We start from the raw sequence: 18,072 nt of genomic DNA on the forward strand, positions 1-18,072 counted from the left end.
CTCTCTCTCTCTCTCTCTGTGTAGTACTTATCCCTGCCATCTGCCATTCAAAGCTGGAAATATGGTTATTTTTTATGGGAACATTGCCAACTGTGTGTGGTCAAATGTATTTTAGCGGGTACGTTTTACTATATATGGACGAGAATGGGCATATTAAAGGTGTGTGTGGATGTGCGTGCGTCACTGTTTACATGTTTTACTGTCCATGGCACGGCACCTTATATACTTTCTATAGTTGACTTATATGTGCCTTATACTAGAAATATGATTTTTATTAAAAAAAAAAAATTGTCCTGGCAATTTGCACTTCACTATGTTTTCATTTAAAGTCACTGTGCACTACACTGTGCAGAATTTTCTTTATTCAAAATAGCATACCTAATACTAAAAGTATTTCCCTAATTTACAGTATCCGTTCCTTTTAACAAGACACCAATTTTCATTTCATTCAGAGAACAAAATGTTTCAAACCAAATGTGTTACAGGTAATTTAAAATATCTATGAATCCTTTCCTAACACTGAATGTATTTTAAGTTTTCCTTAACTAAAAAGATGCAATTTTTTCCTGTTCTCTGCATCTTCTGTGGCATTTAAGAACCAAGGACTTCAACTAAGTGTAGGGTCTTTTTAGAATGGTTTGCCCTAAAGGAAAGAAACTCAATACTTTAATCTTATTCTTTGTTAAACTCTCTGCAACTAGAGTACTTGCATTGTATTTATCTGCAACATTACGTTGTATAATTACAGTTTTGCACAAAAATGTTCTCAAAATTGCACACTTTTTCTTAAAAAAATATATATATATTTTGCAGTTTTGCTTTCCTTAGGGTCTATGTAACCTGTTCTGAAATGGCTCTATTATAGTTTATATATCATTGTATATATTGCAAGAAGTAAAGCTTACTCCGTAATACAGCTTTGTAAAGAAAAGAGCTTTAGGACAGCAGGTGTGGTAAAAACAATACCACTTTTGTCCCAAGTGGCCACTAGAATCAAAACAAACCAAAAGTTACATATAGATAACTTTTATGTCAGTTAAAGTAGTAAAATATTTGTTTACCTTGTTCTGCTTTGTTGCCAGAGTAAAATTTCTTGTATTTCTTTACACTTACTTGGCTATTAAAGCTGATTCTGACGTTAAAATCCCTGATACATTTTTATGTATTTGTGAAAAATACACACACCACGCACACACACAAGTGCACAGTGTTTCCCTACCATCCTGAATGACTCGTCAAAATTACGTTTCTGTTAATTGACTGATTAATTGACTAATCTGCTGACTTGTTTAGGCAAATAAAATTACTTTGTGTCATTGTTGTGTCACTTCCAACTCAATGTCAACTTACTGGCTTGTTCTTCTGTTTACTCGTCCCTCCCCATGCTCCACCACATTGCCCAAAGAAATACTTGACTTTAGATAACTAGCTAGATGGTGGCAATTAGAAAGCCTCACTCCCTGCAGCTTCATCCATGTTGTATCTAAAGTGTCAGCCTGCTATTATTTGCTTATTTGCAAACCGACACTACGTCCTATAGAACACATGATCAGGCTTGCAGCAGACATGAGACATGTCTGGTGGGTCATGTTACATGTAAGCGAGACAGGGAGAGGGCTGACCATGAAGAAGGAAAATAGAGAGGGTAGATGAAGTGAGAAAGGCTGAGCTTGCCCTGATTTCACGCCGATGTCGCAGGTAATCTGGTCTGTGGCACAAGAATAAACACTTTAAAATAGACCTAGCTTACGAGTGGTTAGTGTGTGTTGACACACTAGAGTCGGAAAACCATGTCCCTGACCCGCTTACAAGCATCTCCTTTCCCTCCCTCTTGCTCTTTTTCATTCTGTCTTACTATCTGATGATAGAAAATCAAGTTTGTTTAGCAAATAATTAACTATATTTGACTGTTTTCCAGCTCCTTCTTAGCCTATCTCTATCCTGCTTCCTCTTACTTTCTGTATACGTCCCTTGCTTTTTCCTCCTTTTTACCAGTGTGTCGATTTTTTTATCTTGCCCTTCTTATTCTCTGCCTAATTTCACTCCTTCTATTTGTTATTCTTTCCCCTGTTCAAACCTCCATCCATCCTTTACTTCTTCCTCCCCGCATTTCTCTCCCTCCACCCTCCCTCTCTTGTTTTGTTATTTTTCTCAATCTCTCCTCAAGAAGCTTGATGAGGGTCTTAGCAACTTATAAAGTCTGTGTGTGTCGTTCACGTGGCAATCATTAGTGTGCGTTGGGTATGGCGAAACGGGCCGTCTCCGCGGGTTTTAATCCAGTGGCCTGCTGGACCAAAAATGTTTTTTATCTGTAATCGTATTGAACACATGCAGTCTGTTTTTCTCTCTCTCTGTTAGGCGTGGTATTAACTGAAGGGCGCCATGCTTTTTTCTCTTCTTTCTCTTTTTTTTCTGTCCACATATCTCTCATATCTTCTCACCAAACACACACAACACAAGCCCTCTGTTTGAAACAGTAGCTTAATTTGAAAACGTTTCAGCACATAAAACACATGCTTTCATCCTCCCCGTCCTGTTGTAAAGACTGTCCGAGTTTCTGCAAGGATGAATCATGTGCTCAAACCAATTACACTGTTTAAAAATGGACTCTTTTCATAGGAGAATGTGTGCGTGTCTGTTGTGGTATCAGCATGTTGGTACTCTCAAACAACTCACACTTCCAGATTCAAACATGTGAGTTGGTTTTGCCGAGATAACACTAAACCCCTTTTTCTCTCTTGCCCGGACTGTGTCTGGTCACAGAGATGGTTTCGGTTTTATTTGTCCATGTTTTGAGTTTCTGGTCTCTTTCTGCCTCCAGGCCAATACAAGAAGGATGACTGGAATTTTGTTTGTGGATAAGTTTTAATTCTTCTTCAGGTAAAAAGTAGTTTCAATGAAAACCACTCAGTGTATCCACGAGGTTGTTTCTGTAAAAGAAAAGTTGCTTTTGAGTTTAAGAAAGAATTTTACAGTACACAACATGAATCCACTAACCACTATAGTATTGAGTGGAGGCAAAAAAGACAAAAACTCTGCATGAAGAGATATCACAAGTACGACGGACGATTAAAACCAAAGGGGAAAATATGAAGGAGGAAGATTTTTTTAATTCTTTTTAATTTTGCATTTCAATAATTATTGAAAATGTCAAGGAGGAAGATTTTTTTAATTTTTTTTAATTTTGCATTTCAATAATTAAGTCGAGAATAAAGTCAACATGATGAGAATGAAGTTGAACTACCATTTCGAGAATAATGTCGAGATTAAAATAAATTCAACTCCTTTTATCACTTAATCACATCAGATTTGATCAATTGTCATTGGTGTTACCATAGATACCCTTGCACCTGTCCATTACAAGCTATTTCAGTATGCAGGAATGCAGCCACCTCTTCCAAGTTTGTGTGGTTTCTCTTTCTGAACAAACGCATTTTTCGGCACAATCTCTTTAAAGTCCAAATTTCTAGCACAATTCTGTGTTTATGCGCTAAAAGAGCAAGAATTTTCTTGTTCAATTCTAAAGTATAATTTCACAAGCATATAGGCCTTCACGAGGCATTTTGTGGAAGACTTAAGCTCGTAGTTTGGTGTATTCTCTAAAGTCTGACTGGATTCTTGAAATATCAAGTTTTTTCTCAACATTTTGACTTTATTCTCAAAAAAGTATTTCCACTTTATTCTCGTCATGTTGACTTTATTCTCAACATTTTTACTTTATTCTCAAAATGCAAAATAAAACAATAAAATTTGTGCTCTTTATTTTTTTCTTTTGATGTGGCCCTAATGCTTTGTAAGAAGTAAGAATTATGAAATATGTTTTATCCTGGGAAAAAAAGTAAACTGCTGTGATGCCAAAAAAAATACTGCAGCAAACAATTGATTGTTTGTTTAATGCAGCAAAGCTCCCATGCACTGGTCATTGTATGTTTTGAAAGTTATATGGCTGTCACTAAGTCTAACGTTTTTTTGTTTTTTTTCTCCCCCTCTCTTCTCATCCACCTCACCTTACCAAACCGCTTCTCACCTCTTGACCAATGGGACACCTTCGTTATGGCTCTGTGCTTCTCCACCTGCTGGTTATCGTCCTGTTGGGTGTTTTCCTCCAGATTGATCAGCCAATCGATGGGGATTTTCAGAGGAGCTCCGCCCACCTTCGCTGCCTGCCCTCCTCCTCCTTCCCATTCCCCCCACGGGCTCTTCTTTGCCCCCACCCACTCCGTCATCCAGACCTCCATCCAGCCCTCAATCCAGCCCTCTATACACAAAATGACTCTGAAACTTACTGAATGGTCTTCTATATGGATTTTTACAGCTTGTAATAGACAGTAAGAAAAAGAGGGGGAGAAACCTCAATGACAATAAAGCCATAAACACACACACACACACACACACACACATATACACTCTCACACATACAGTACACACACAAACATACCTGACACACACAGAAAGAAGCACTTTTTCTTGGAATGTACCGCACGTCTTCCTGTGAAAATTCAACTGCTTCCTTAATTTCTCTGTATTTTGTACAAGCCTTTGGAAAGCTGATTTTCTTTTTCAACTCTGGGACTAAACAAAAAAGCGGAAAGGGAGATCAACAGCTGCAGTGTTTTGGGCGGACAACTTGTTCAGAGGGACAACGGATTGCTGAGTTTTTGGTTTTGTTTTCTATACTTTAACATGCTAGATCATACATAATAGATCTCTTTTCTCTTCATTTATTTATTGACACTATCCATCACAGGTTTTTTATTCCAGTGGTATTAGCACTGCATACATTTTAAAGCAGTAATAATCATACTTTCTAGCCAGTTAGTACCACAGGCTACAATTTATTGCTTGTAAAGATTGTAATTAATTCACTACTAAACTACTACTATTTTTATAGAAACTACATATGCAGGGACATAGTATTGTTTTTTTCCTTTGGTAGCTACAGGTAATTGTTTTCCAATTTGTCAGCTTGTTAGAGGGGCATTGTTTTTTTTCTTCATTGCATGCATGCCCTCCACCATGCCTCCACAAAACACAGAGGCCGCTGCTATGCAGGTCGGATCTCTGGTGGGCGGGGCTAACGGCAAAAACTCCGCTGCATCGGGCTTGGGCATGGAGAAAGCAGGCGATGAGGCGCATGGATCAGGGGGCAGCAGAGGTCGAGGAGGGGAGGAGTCAGTGAGCGAGGGATCGGTCGAAGGCATACCCTTGAAGAGATGGGTGATGCATGGGGCCGTGATGTTTGGCAGGGAGTTCTGCTACGCCATGGAGACGGCGCTGGTTACACCTGTACTGCTGCAAATAGGTGAGTAAATGAACCCCACACATGTACATAAAAACAGAGGTGCCTCACATTAAAACAGTGGTTAGTACTAGAAGACATTTTTTTAGTCACCTGCTACTGTTCTCACTTTCTTCCTGCTGTCCACCTTACACACCCTCCGACCCCCCGAAAACAAAGCAGAGCCTTTCATCCCCCCCTACTGTAGCTGACTTTTAATTGGTCATCTGTTATACTGACTCTGTTACACTGACTCTACATAAAACGGCAGTGTCAAAAGTTGTGCTCCAAAAATTTACTTCACAATTACATTAAAATTCATTTTTACAAACTATTATGTTTTTAATTGATCATTTTGTCTTATAAAATGTTGGAAAATAGTGGCAAATGCCTGTTACAATTTTAATCCAAGATGACGGTTGCAAGGGAGAATAAAGTATATTCTTATTCAGGCCACAAACACTGCATCCTTGTTTGTAGGAATAAGAAGTAATATTTAGAATACAAAGTGTGGGTAACTTAATACAGTTTGTGAGGGGGACCGGTAGTCATGTTGTTTGTCCTGATGTTCTGGCAATAAAAAGAGGACACTTAGGCAGCTTGATGTATCCCCTCTCCTGTTCACCTTGTTCAGACTTCTACTGGATCTGCCTAGAGATTAGCTATCTTACACACGCATACACACGCACACACACACACACACACACACACACACACACACACACATACAAGCGTGCGCACACACACACACACACATTGAGTGTACTGCCATTTGCACCTAGCGTTGTCGTCTATAGTGCACTGGAGCCCCTTAGGGGAGACGAAGAGGGTGTGAAAAGGAGGAGAGAAGGGAGGGAAGAAGGGGGAGAATATGAGAATGATAAACAGGAGGCTGAGAGAGAGAGAGAGAGAGATAGAAGGCTGAAACAGCCGTAACCTTGTTTATAGTTCAAAGTCAAATTCTATGCTTTCTTCCCCTCCTTTTCTCTCCAAATCTCTCCTTCCCCCTCTTTGGTGTAGTGTGATCTCCTAGCTTACATAACCAAGGCGACATGAGTGACAGGACGCTCTGTGGCCACCGTGACTCCTGGCTGGCTCACCCATGAAGGGCTGCCACAGGGAGAAAGGCTTTGAAACACTTCCAATTTTCTGTTATTTCAAAAGGATGGTACTGAGATCTCCCAAGTGTTAAAAACAAAAGAAAAAAAGTCTAAAATGTCATGGCAGCAGCCTTGAGGTGGGATTCTTAAGATTTGTACCTCATAATCATAATGACTGTAACCTTTAATCAGGCTTGTCTCTTGTAGTATCAGACCAGTGGTGGTGTTTTATGTTTTTGTTCTAATTTTAGCCCTGATTTAGCTGCCCTTTAAATCAGGATATGTCTGAGCCCCTCTTAGTAGATTTTGGAGCCACTGAGAAGTACAACGGCTAAAGATTAGTTCACTGAAATAAAAAAATCTAAAGCAGACTGAGCAGTGATTTTGGTGTCTAGTTGAGATTTTTCACTGATGTGGATGTTAATCTAGTCATATCTCTCTTTTCAAGTTAGGCTAATTGATTGCTGTTCATAAGGATTGCCTTCAATCCAAATAAAACTCAGAGTGCCGAGCAACATGTTTGAGTTTTTACACTCATTTGTTGTAGATGCATTTACTGTGCCTGAAATGTAACAACATACAGGAGATGTGTTCAGATTGCAGCCATTGTTGAGACGTCAAACAGTCAGCACCACATTTGTTGTGTGAAAGCAGCAGTAATTAATTTATGTGGAAAAACACAACATTAACGTTGATATACCAAACCTTTTAGCAGACCGTTGTAATATTTACACATCCAGCAGACACAGAGCAACAAAACAATGAGCTGAAAGATGCTTAAATACTCTGAACAGCTGCTTTGGGTACTACTACTACTACTACTACTACTACTACTACTACTAATAATAATTAATGACTCTTTGTGGGTTCAACACCAGAGCAGATTTAATGTTATCCTAACCACTGTTCACAGTGGCAATTTGGAAAGCTTTTACACTCTGTCCTGAGCAACTTGTTTTGGAATTTCTTTATGCCACTCTCCAGTTCTTGTGATATTGTCATGATAAGCTAATCTTGATTTTGTCTTGTGAATCTATTATAGATGTTAAATGTTTTTATACTAGTTTTGTGCAGATTGAGTTATGTTTTCAACCTGCAAATAAACAAGCAATGAAAACAACACACCCCCCCCCCCAATTCTATGGGCGGTGGTCCAAGTTCTGGGATAACAAATATCGACCCCCCCTGTGGTTAATGCTCCATGCACGCTGGAGACTGACTGGAGCTACTGGAATTAGCTGGATAGCTGGTTGGTTGGCTCGCACTGAGTGAAACCATTGTGTGTGTGTGTAACCCCACAACACTGAGGTCAGAGAAAGGGAGTTGTGGGTGTGTGTGTGTGTGTGTGTGTGTGTGTGTGTGTGCGTGCGAACAGCCACAGTTTGATCAAGGAGTCCGTATATCACAACCCAGAGAAAGGATAAGAAACCCCTACCGTAAAAGGTCTTGTCTGAAGAGCTTACAAAGCTCTTCTTTTCGTTTCGGAGCTCTTGGCAGCAGTCACTCAGACTAGGACTGAGTGACTGTGCTTTTTTCCCCTAAAGGCAAACACATATATTAGGAACAATCACATAACTTTTTCCTAACTTACCCTGGATTTCCACCAACTGCAGAACAGCTGTGCGTTGGCACCGTGCTCCGCAGTCCGTCAATACCCTCCAGGTCCAGATTTGTTGCGGAACGGCTGTGGCCATGACTAACAGCTGTCAGTCACAAGGACCCACAAGATTTCACAAATTCATGTGTATTTGCGCGATATAACATTAATATGTAATTTCCAGAAACGAAACCCCCAAACTTCTGACCTGTTGACTTCAGGCCTGTCTCTGCCCATTATTACATTTCCAAGGTGTGGTGCGGGTAGTCGTGATCCGCTGTGAGCATGGTGTAACTGGATGTTTTATTTTGTTTCTGTGCTTGACTTCCTGTCCCCCATAATCTGCCCTGTGCTGAATTGCTGCGGAGCTCTCCGGCATTGTCAAAAATAGAAGCTCTGCATATCTGCCCCAGAGGGCTGCGGATCGCCGGAGAGGGGACAAAGTCAGAACGCAGCCGTTCCGCAGTCAGTGAAAATACACACATTGACTTTAATGGAGACCTATTGACTCTACTGCGTATCCACAGTCATTCTGCTGTTAGTGGAAATTAGGGGTTAGTCTTTCCTCCCTTAAACCAATGAGATTGGCACAGAGGAAAAAAAAAAGTATGTCATGGAAAATAACCAAACCCGATTTATCTTTGGCAGTAGTTTTTTATGTATAACTGTGTAATAGAGTGCTGCAGGAATGAGTCCTAGAACCTGCATATGAGTTGGCATTTTTGTACTTCAGTCAATGGGTTTTTGGTAAGTTGCCTGAAATAAGGTTCTGTATGTGCTGTGGTTAATACCAGCTCAAGAGATTTTCACATTTTGTTCTACTTAAAATACGTCAGTAAATACCCCACTCTTGAATTCCCTTGATAAGAAGTGATTGAGAATGGGCCACATGGTCAGCTCAGGGGCATGTTGAAAAGATTGTGCAGTGGCTTTGAGTTCATTCTTCTTCTCCTCCAGGTATGTGTTACTATTGGCCTTTTCAAAAGGCTAATGCGAGTAATAGCTTAATTTATTGCAGCTGAAAGTGAGGTAAAGAGAGAGTTAATTGAATAAAATAAAAAACTTTATTTAAAAAAATTATAAACACCAATCTCAGAAAGATTTTTCAATTACAATAAACAGGGCCACAGAAAACATATAAAATAAATAATATAAATAAAATATTAAATCATCTACTACAAAATATGATGAATCTTTAGCACCACTGAAAATCATCATTGTTATTCATTTCCTTATAAAATCTAAAATCAACCCAGACTCTGGCTTACACTAAATACATGAAAACCGGAAGTACTTCCTGTTCTGTCTTCTACTTTATTCGTCTTGCTACTAGATGGACAATTTTGCCTCTCCCACAGTCACGTTAAGTAAATGCCATTTAGAGGCATCAGCTTCTTTTTTTTCTTTTCTTTTTTTTTTATAGCCGGCTGTACACACAAGACACACCAAAGTTAGCGGCAGTAAAATCCAAAATAACAAACACCTCCCTTATACTTGTGTCTTTAGTTACTCAAATGTTGTTGTTTTTCTGCTTAAAAGGAGCTATGTTTAAACACTATAGAGAGAGAGAGAGAGAATATTATCAAGTAAATTTAATTTTACAATAGCAGAAACTAGTGTTGGGTGATTTTGCATTGATTATGCTAGCATTTCAGGTAAAGTAATCCACTGATCCTATCATGATAGCTGGTCTAATCCAGTGGATGACCTTGCAGATAGAGTAAATTGGGTTTATATAAATGACTGGCTTGATGTCCCAGTGACTAATCACCATAATCTGACCCAGACATTCATGGGACAGAGTAGATAGAAGACAGACTAAGTGAATAGATGCTTCAAATGTCTGAGGGGCAGATGGAATACAATATATTGTAAAGAGAAAAACCTCTCTATAGAAAAAGGGTGAGAATTAACAGCCAATGACTGTGAATATTATTCTTGACATGGGGGCCGTTTAACCACAATCTTTAGTCCCCCGTTATCTTTGTACATTTCTGCTTGTGTCTCTGCAGAGAGACATAGAGACAAACACCCCAGTCTAGTCAGTTATTTAAAGCCTTCCTATTCATAGCTCTTTATATAATCGCTGCAGTAACTTTGATCATTTATTAATGTTATCACTGTACACACAAGGAGACACAAAAGGGTTTAAGAAAGGGTTATTTGCTAACATCACCACCATTACAGGGCCGGGTTATTGCTCTAAGTGGACAGAAGACAAGGCAAACAGCAACACTGCTATGTGATGATTAATGCCAGTGGTTCCCAAACTCTGGTGCATGGACCATGAGGGGGTCATTGAAAGGGTTCTATGGTAATCAAAATGGTGGTATATGCATAGTATGTGTTTGTGTGGATGTAAGTGCAGAGTCAGCAGAAACCTTAGTCTTTAAGACAAAGCCATATTATGTGCATTCATACAATGTTTTTTCCAGGCAAAAAGTGATAAGCTAGGTATGTGTGAGCTAGAAGTGTAAGATATGTGAGGAATGCAGAGCTGTGTGTATGTACGTACTTGTTTGTCAGCACATTGCTCCCAGCTCTCCCCATCCAAAAACAAGCCACCGCGGTGCTCCAAGGTGATGACGAGGGACAAAGAAACATCAGGGTTGCAAACAGTGTTGGAAAAAACAATTGTCACCATGATGTTATTATAATATTGTTCTGATAAATCCATCGTTTAATAAATCAGTTGCTCTATTTGTCCCAAAAGGGCAGCAGTGAAACAGAAACACATTGAGATCCATATATCTATACTTCATCATCAATTCATGCAAAAAAACATGTAGCCGGAAGAATCATATCCACATCCAGATGTTGGGTCAATCCGAGGGGGCGGGATAAACGGCTGTCTTTCAAATTCCCTCAGCACGCCATAGAATAGCGCTACAACCAACCAGACCAACGCTGGTTGATATATTAAACTTTTGCCATACATGTTCTACATCTTATTTTCTTAACAGTGCATTGTTCAACAAAAGACACATTCGCTGTAAATTTATAGGATTATATAAGATTATTCGGGTGAATATTGAAACGAGTTAACGTGACTAAACGTACATAATAATTTAAATAATTGTGAAGTGATGTAAAGATGGTTATAAATCTAAATTGTGATCAAATATGTTTAAATTAACATATTAATTGTTTCCCTCCACAAACTGGACATGTTTCAATGTGTTGCTTTAATAAGTCAGATGTTTGTCTGTGTAAACACCTGCGAGTGTACAGCAGGTGGAGGCTGGTCATTTGGGTTATCAAGCTCCCATCACAGATGGTTTGTTTAATAGGATTCACATGGCCTTCGGAAGGCCCAAACACAACACTGCATTAAAACTTCACCTACAGCTTGTTCAGAACACCAGTAACCTTGGAGCTCTACAGTGATAGCAACACAAGGCTAATAGAACACAAAGCTGTTTCAAATCATTCTCCTCATCCAGAGTGTTTGAATGGCCATGAAGCACCCTGATCCTCAGATGAGAGCTGAGAAATGTCCATTAAATATACAAATCTTATGATTAATATGATCTAATTGCCAAATGTTTACTATAATAGTTCAAAAAATTATGTATGTAAAAATAATGTACAAACATGTGTTTGTGAGCACAAAGAATTTTAATATAGTAATAGAATTGGGCCCAAATAGATTAGTGTCTATTCACTAAATGACATATTACTGCTTATTTAACATAAAATATAGACAAGTTGGCCTGTAGTACAATAGTCAGTCAAAGAAAATCTATAAAACTGAGCAACACATGCACATGGGCACAGGCTACAATAACAGTAAGAGAAGCGGTAATAGCTGGCCTGCGTGCGTGCGTGCGTGCGTGCGGCTTTTTGCTGACTTTGTGGTTACATAAAATTACTGACTGATTGCTGCTGATTGGCTTTATTGATTGCTTCTTTGATAGCTAAAGGGCAGTCAGTGGTGCTGTTTGGAGCTTCCTGTGTGTGATAGGTCAGTCTGTCTGTGGGCCCGCATCCCTGCTGTCAGTCACATTCAGTCGTGTTATGATGTAATTGGCAGATGGTAAAGGCATTAAAACAGAGCTAAAAAAAATACATTTGGAGATCGCCATTCACCAGATTTAACACTTTATATTTCTTTCTCAGTTTCAATCTCTTTCTCTGTCTATGTGTGTGTCACAGTAGGAGGTAGCCAGTTTACTGCAGTGGCGTTACATAACTCGGCTGACTAGAAGCAGCTGTGAGTGTGTGTTTTCATGCATGCTTCATTCATTTTTAATGTCACCTCATAGAGAGGAGGGTTGGCGGGGGACTTTACTCTTATGCACACACGTGTACACACACACTTTATTACCACTCAATTTAAAGGTGTGTGTGTAGTCCATTAACACATTCATAATAATAATAACTTTATTTGTATAGCACATTTCAATAGCTTTACAGAAAAAAGTAATTAAAATCCAAAATATAAAACTATTTTAAAATAGTTAAGAGTTCAATTATATTGCAATCATTTTCAAACTATTGTAAAAAACTAGTGTAAAAAATAATCTGCTTGAAGACAATACTATTCTCCTTCCTGCATTGATTTGATTGTCAGTTTGTCATCAGCTGCAGAGACACACACACACACACACACACACACACACACACACACACACACACACAGCTATACATCACCCAGTATTTTACTCTGCTAGGCACTTTGTTAATGATGACCTTGCTTGTGCAGCTTTGTGTGTGTGTGTGCTGGAGACTGTGTGTGTCTGTTATGTGATTGATTTTTCTCGTCATCACTTACTGCTAAGAAGTGGAATGACTCACTCTTTTCTCCCCTCACTTCTTGCTCATTCTGACGCTCTGACTCTGCCCTTCCTTTGTTCACTCTGCAGTCTGTTAGGGTATAATTGTTGGCTGAAAGTTAGCAGGTAGCACAAGCTGGTACCTTTTTGCTATTTGCTTTTAATCTCAAAAGAGTTTGGGTCACTAGGTTTCACAAATATCTGCAGGATGTTCTGTTTGGTAAAAAGTTGTTAGCTCAACATTTACAGTGCCTATAAAAGCTGTGCACGCTCCCATCCTTTTGAAACTAATGTTGTTTTACAACTTTGACTCACAACAGATTAATTCAGATTAGATTTTTAAATAAAGATATTTAGAAATGTATTTCAAATGGTTTAATTTGATTCATGAAATGAGAGTTAATGAAACTCCTTCAGACCAGTCATTGGCATCATGTTTCCTCTTCAACAATGTTTCATTTAGCATTTGGGCAAATTGTTGGTAAAACTGTTATTATGCTAAGCTATTGGCCATATGAACATTGCTTGTATTGGCCAAGTAGCTGAACAAAACATTTTGTCCAAGAGGATTCAGAGAAATAAGGTAAATGACTGAAGTAGACGCAGTAGGTTAAAGGTTAATGGGTATATCATGACCTTAAATTAGAACAAAAATGTCCCCTTACTGTGGATAAAATCAGTCATTTGGTAATGCCAACAATGTTAAAAACCCAATCTGAAATTTGATCAACCATATACTTGTTGCACTCACTTGCATATTCGAAAAGTTATTAATCAAAAAGTCACTATTCTTCCCCCCCCCCCCCCCCCCTCCTGTTGTGCACAAATTAAAACACCATCGGACATCTATCGACAAACACCTGACCTATGTAGTGCTGGGGCTTCAGCTGCATGTTTGCTTTCATTGCATGATTGCCCATTTTTTAATAGATTTTATTTATGAAATGTTTCTATTTTTGCAACGCAAAAAACACAAAAAAACAAATAGAGATGACAAAATGAAACACAAACTGTCACACAAAAGTGCACATATGCATATCAATATGTATGAAAGATAGATGACTAAAAGGGCGTTTGCACACCTACGTCATTCGGTCCGCACTTTCTAACTTGTCAGTTTGGTCCAAACCAAAACTGCAGATGAGAGCGGTGCCTCAGACCACGGTCCGGATCAAAAAAGGTAGTCTTTGTTCAGACCAAACTGAACCATGGTTTGGTTTGTTTGCAGTAAAAAAATGGATGGTTGGGACTTTCAGACAAATTACAGGAAGTTAGGCCACTGCGTACAATGGAAGAAGAAGTGGAAAAACTGGGGAAAAAAACCCTCTAGAACAAGAAAAAATGAGTCATGGAAGAATGTGGGGAGAGGAGGAGATTAAATATTTAATTTCAATTTGGACACAAACGATCTTACTGCTAGCAGTAATAACTTAATAACACAATCGGGATTTTCTCAATAACATTTTCATTTACATGGAAAAGACTACCCGCCAAGAAATGCCAAAATTACAGCACGCCAACATCCGTCGCACACCTGTCTACTCACCAATCAACGGGAGACGCAACACAACTACGTGGTGACGACACACCGTAGGCAAGGCATGGAAAATTCTTTATAGCGCTAGCAACATAAATATGTGAAACCAAAAAGAACAGGATCAAATGTATACGGTGTAATTAAACACGAACATTGGTTAGGACCTTGGTCCCAACTTCCGGTGTGAAAACGCCTTAAGAGTCGGAAATAGAGTCTATAAATCCAAGACCAAGTGAGGTAGAGGAAGGCCCTGGATGATGATTGTCCCTATTTAAGTAGAGGAATATAAAAAAGTGATCTAGTTAGTTGCAGGGACACAAAGGAGCCTACAGCTAGCGTTGGCATTAAACCTACCACCAGATGCTTATCAATAATAGAATATTGATGTTAATATTTCAAATTTGCTCCCAAATTCCATCTATGGCATTTCTTTTCTCCTCTCTGAATGCTACACCTGACTTCGTTCATATGTTTTGTTTAATCAAAAACACCTGCTTCCGCCTTTCCTTTCCTCGTGTTCTCCGTCTCTTACTCTCTCTTTCACCCTCCTTCCTTCCTGCCCACTTTCTCCCTTCATGACCTCTGCCCCACACTCACTTTCACACCATTTCTCAGATGTTTTCTGGACGCTTGTCATTTTTCCTGTGGTTTTCTCACGCCAGCGCAGGATATGAAAGGATTGTTTTGTGTTTATGGGAGTGATGGAAACCGAGAGAGAGGGAGGAGAGATAAAGGGAAAGAAGGAGAGAATGAGGTGGATGTTTATTAATTGTTAAAGGAAAATGTCGGATTGTTTTTTTGATTTTATTTTGTGGTTTTTAAGAGCGAGAGGTGGAGATATTGGCTTTTATGTTTGGAGGTGTGATAGAAGCAAAAGTTAAAGAGCGTGATGGAGAGATGTAGATGTGAGTGATATTGGGTTTTGTTTACTAGATAGGAAACACAACATTGTTATCATCGTGAGATTTGAGGTAGAAAACTCAGAAATTGGAAAGGGGGGGTTAGAGAAAAGACACATCCCTCATGGCACATGGTTACAGCTTTTAAAGAGGAAATTGTACTCGTGTAATTAAAATTACCCAAAATATAGACAGTGGTTTGAGATGAATTGAAAGTAAACATTTTGGACAAGCAGTTGTGCAGTCAGGACAGAATATTAAAAGAAGAAAATGGATAAAAAAATAAGATTGGGAATATTTTACATTTTTCTTACAAACTAAAAAACTAAAATCATCAAAGTTAACACTTTCTCTTAGCCCATTTGTTTCTACCAAAGGTAAGACAAATATTTAGTTTAATTATTTATTTTAAATCTAATATTTACCCAAAACAGTACAACTGGGCAATGTAGTTTTTAGCAAACACTACTCAAACACAGGTGAATAATGCATTTGTAGAGCACTATGTTCAGCAGTGGATTAATACGTATTCATAAGGCAGTGTTAGCATCGGCAGGACGGTGGATGAAATATAAATGCACGAGGAAAGCTTAAATAAAAGCTCTTATACAGCCCTGTAATCAGCATTGCCCAAATGCAAACATTTAAAATTTACTCTGAATCTCTTCTTTTTTTTCTCCGTACATGTCATTCAACAACAGTGTGACTCATAGATGTGTTTTTAAGTTTTGTGACAATAAAGGAGCTCTATGACACAGAAGAAAAAGCTCTGTAAGGCTTCAGATACACAAAAAGTACTTGTAAGATTCAATAATTTTAGATATTTGTCTTTTTCCTAGGATTTGTTCACAGTAGGAAAGATATGGGATATTGCTGGTCTTTAATACCACAGCAGTCTTTAATAATTAAAAGTCTAACATTGAGTGCACAGGATTCGTGGCATGGTTGACCTTTTTTAACCAATAGAAATTTAAACATTTCATCAGATAAGATGGAAATCTGATGATCCTGTATGCTTGGTCATCAATTATCTGGCCCCCAGAAAAGCACCATACCTTTTTGTTTAAATGTCCCTGTTACAGAATAAAGTTTGCAATCCTGTTTAAAGTATCCTGTTATGTCAGCTGTATTGGACATGAACGTCAATATTTCTGTGAGGATCTTTATGAGAGTTCATTACACACTTTTAGTTTTTTTGTGCTTTTAGGATCTAAGACAATTCCAGACAGCTGAATACAGAGGGCACTTTTTAAAATTTGGATTTTCTCAAACTTTACAAGGAAACAATTTTAAAACAAAGTGTAGTGTAAAAACAGAAATACATTAATCCTTGTTCAGGATGTCCTGAAAACAAGGAGAGGGCTGTTGTTCAAATGTGCAGGAAAAAAAACGATTGACCTTTTTTAAGTTTAACCTCAAATTCGGAGTAATGTGGTTGTACAAGGCATTGTTTTCCATGTGTAAGTGTTTTAAAACACTATCTGAGTGATTTTTCATTTGGAACCACAAAGTTTTACTGTCTGTTTATAAGTGCGATGTGGAGAAACTCACACGTAAAGTCTACGCAGAAGTTGTTATGAATGGGCAGTCTGTACTCCCAACAGTCACACATTGAGCTCCATATTGTGTGTGTGTGTGTGTTTGTCTGATGTGCGTGTGTGTGATATGTGTGTGTGTGGGATATGTGCGTAGTAAAATGAGCACTTTGATGATAGATAGAGCAGATTGGACATTTTTCTTTCCCACGATCAAATGAAAACACAAAGCCGTCTGCCTTCTTAATTATTAGATTTTTCAGTCAGCTAAAGAGATCCTTTCGGCTTTCTCCCTCTCTGTCCTTAATGTTTCCTCCCTCTTTCTACTTTCCCTTTTTTGATTTAAAAAAAAAAAATCTAAATCCTTTCTCATACTCCTGTTTCCATCCTTCCTTGTTCTTTACTCCCCTCATTTCTTTTGTCTCTTTCTGAAATACTTCCTGTGTCTTGATTCTCTCAGTTGTGTGTGTGTGTGTGTGTGTGTGTGTGTGTGTGTGTGTGTGTGTGTGTGAGAACAGAGACATGTCTTTATTGTCTTTCAGGTGTGTTTTTTTCTGTATCGGGTGTGTGGAAGGGGAACTGTTGATAATAATAATAATAGAAACAGTTTTCCTGTTTTGATGTTGACAAACCTACAGACAGATTCCTATCTGCATCTATGTCTCCTGCTCTATGGCTGTGTTTGAGTTTTTTTTTGTGTGTGCGTGTGTGAGAGAGTAACAAAACGGGGGAACAAAAATAAATGTGAAACAAACGGATAGAAACACAACTTTCCATAGTTTGAACAAACCCCACAACAGGAAGCCCTGTGTGAATGACACTGCCATATTAGGAGCAAGGAAGTGAAGGTAATGGAGTCTCCGTGGTGACAGGGATCCCAAGACCTGGTCACTACGGTGACAGGGGTCAAGCCTTGTTTATGGCCCGCTCATGACAAACCGAGAGGTTGACAGTTGTACAGGACCTGTTAAGTTCCAAGGAAGGGCAAAGTGCCAATGTGATACGATGCAGGTGGTCTTAGATGTTCATTCATAGTTTTGATGCCTTCAGGAAAATCTACAATATAAATAGTCATGCAATTAAAGAAAACTCATTGAATATGAAGGTGTGTCCAAACTTTTGGCCTGTACTGAATGTGAGTGTATATACACGTATATGTACATACACATACAGTCTACACATATCTATACATATCTATACATACATACATATATATGTATGTATGTATGTATATATATATATGTATATGTGTATATGTATGTATGTATATGTATATATGTATATGTATGTATATATATGCATATGTATATATGTATATGTATATATATGTATATATATGTGTGTGTGTGTG

At 38.5% G+C, this 18,072-nt stretch overlaps 1 protein-coding gene across 1 annotated transcript in view; it reads left to right on the plus strand.

The window, feature by feature from the left end:
- The window catches only part of LOC117957312 (solute carrier family 45 member 4), a 42,203-nt gene that overhangs the window by 8,506 nt on the left and 15,625 nt on the right, over positions 1–18,072 (plus strand). The window contains exon 3 of the mRNA XM_034892966.1: positions 4,110–5,302. Coding sequence (XP_034748857.1) covers positions 5,005–5,302 — 298 coding nt within the window. The 5' untranslated portion in view covers positions 4,110–5,004. The remainder of the gene's footprint in view (positions 1–4,109; positions 5,303–18,072) is intronic.

The sequence above is a fragment of the Etheostoma cragini genome, chromosome 14 (genome assembly GCF_013103735.1).
Source record: "Etheostoma cragini isolate CJK2018 chromosome 14, CSU_Ecrag_1.0, whole genome shotgun sequence".
NCBI classification, from domain to species: Eukaryota; Metazoa; Chordata; class Actinopteri; order Perciformes; family Percidae; genus Etheostoma; species Etheostoma cragini.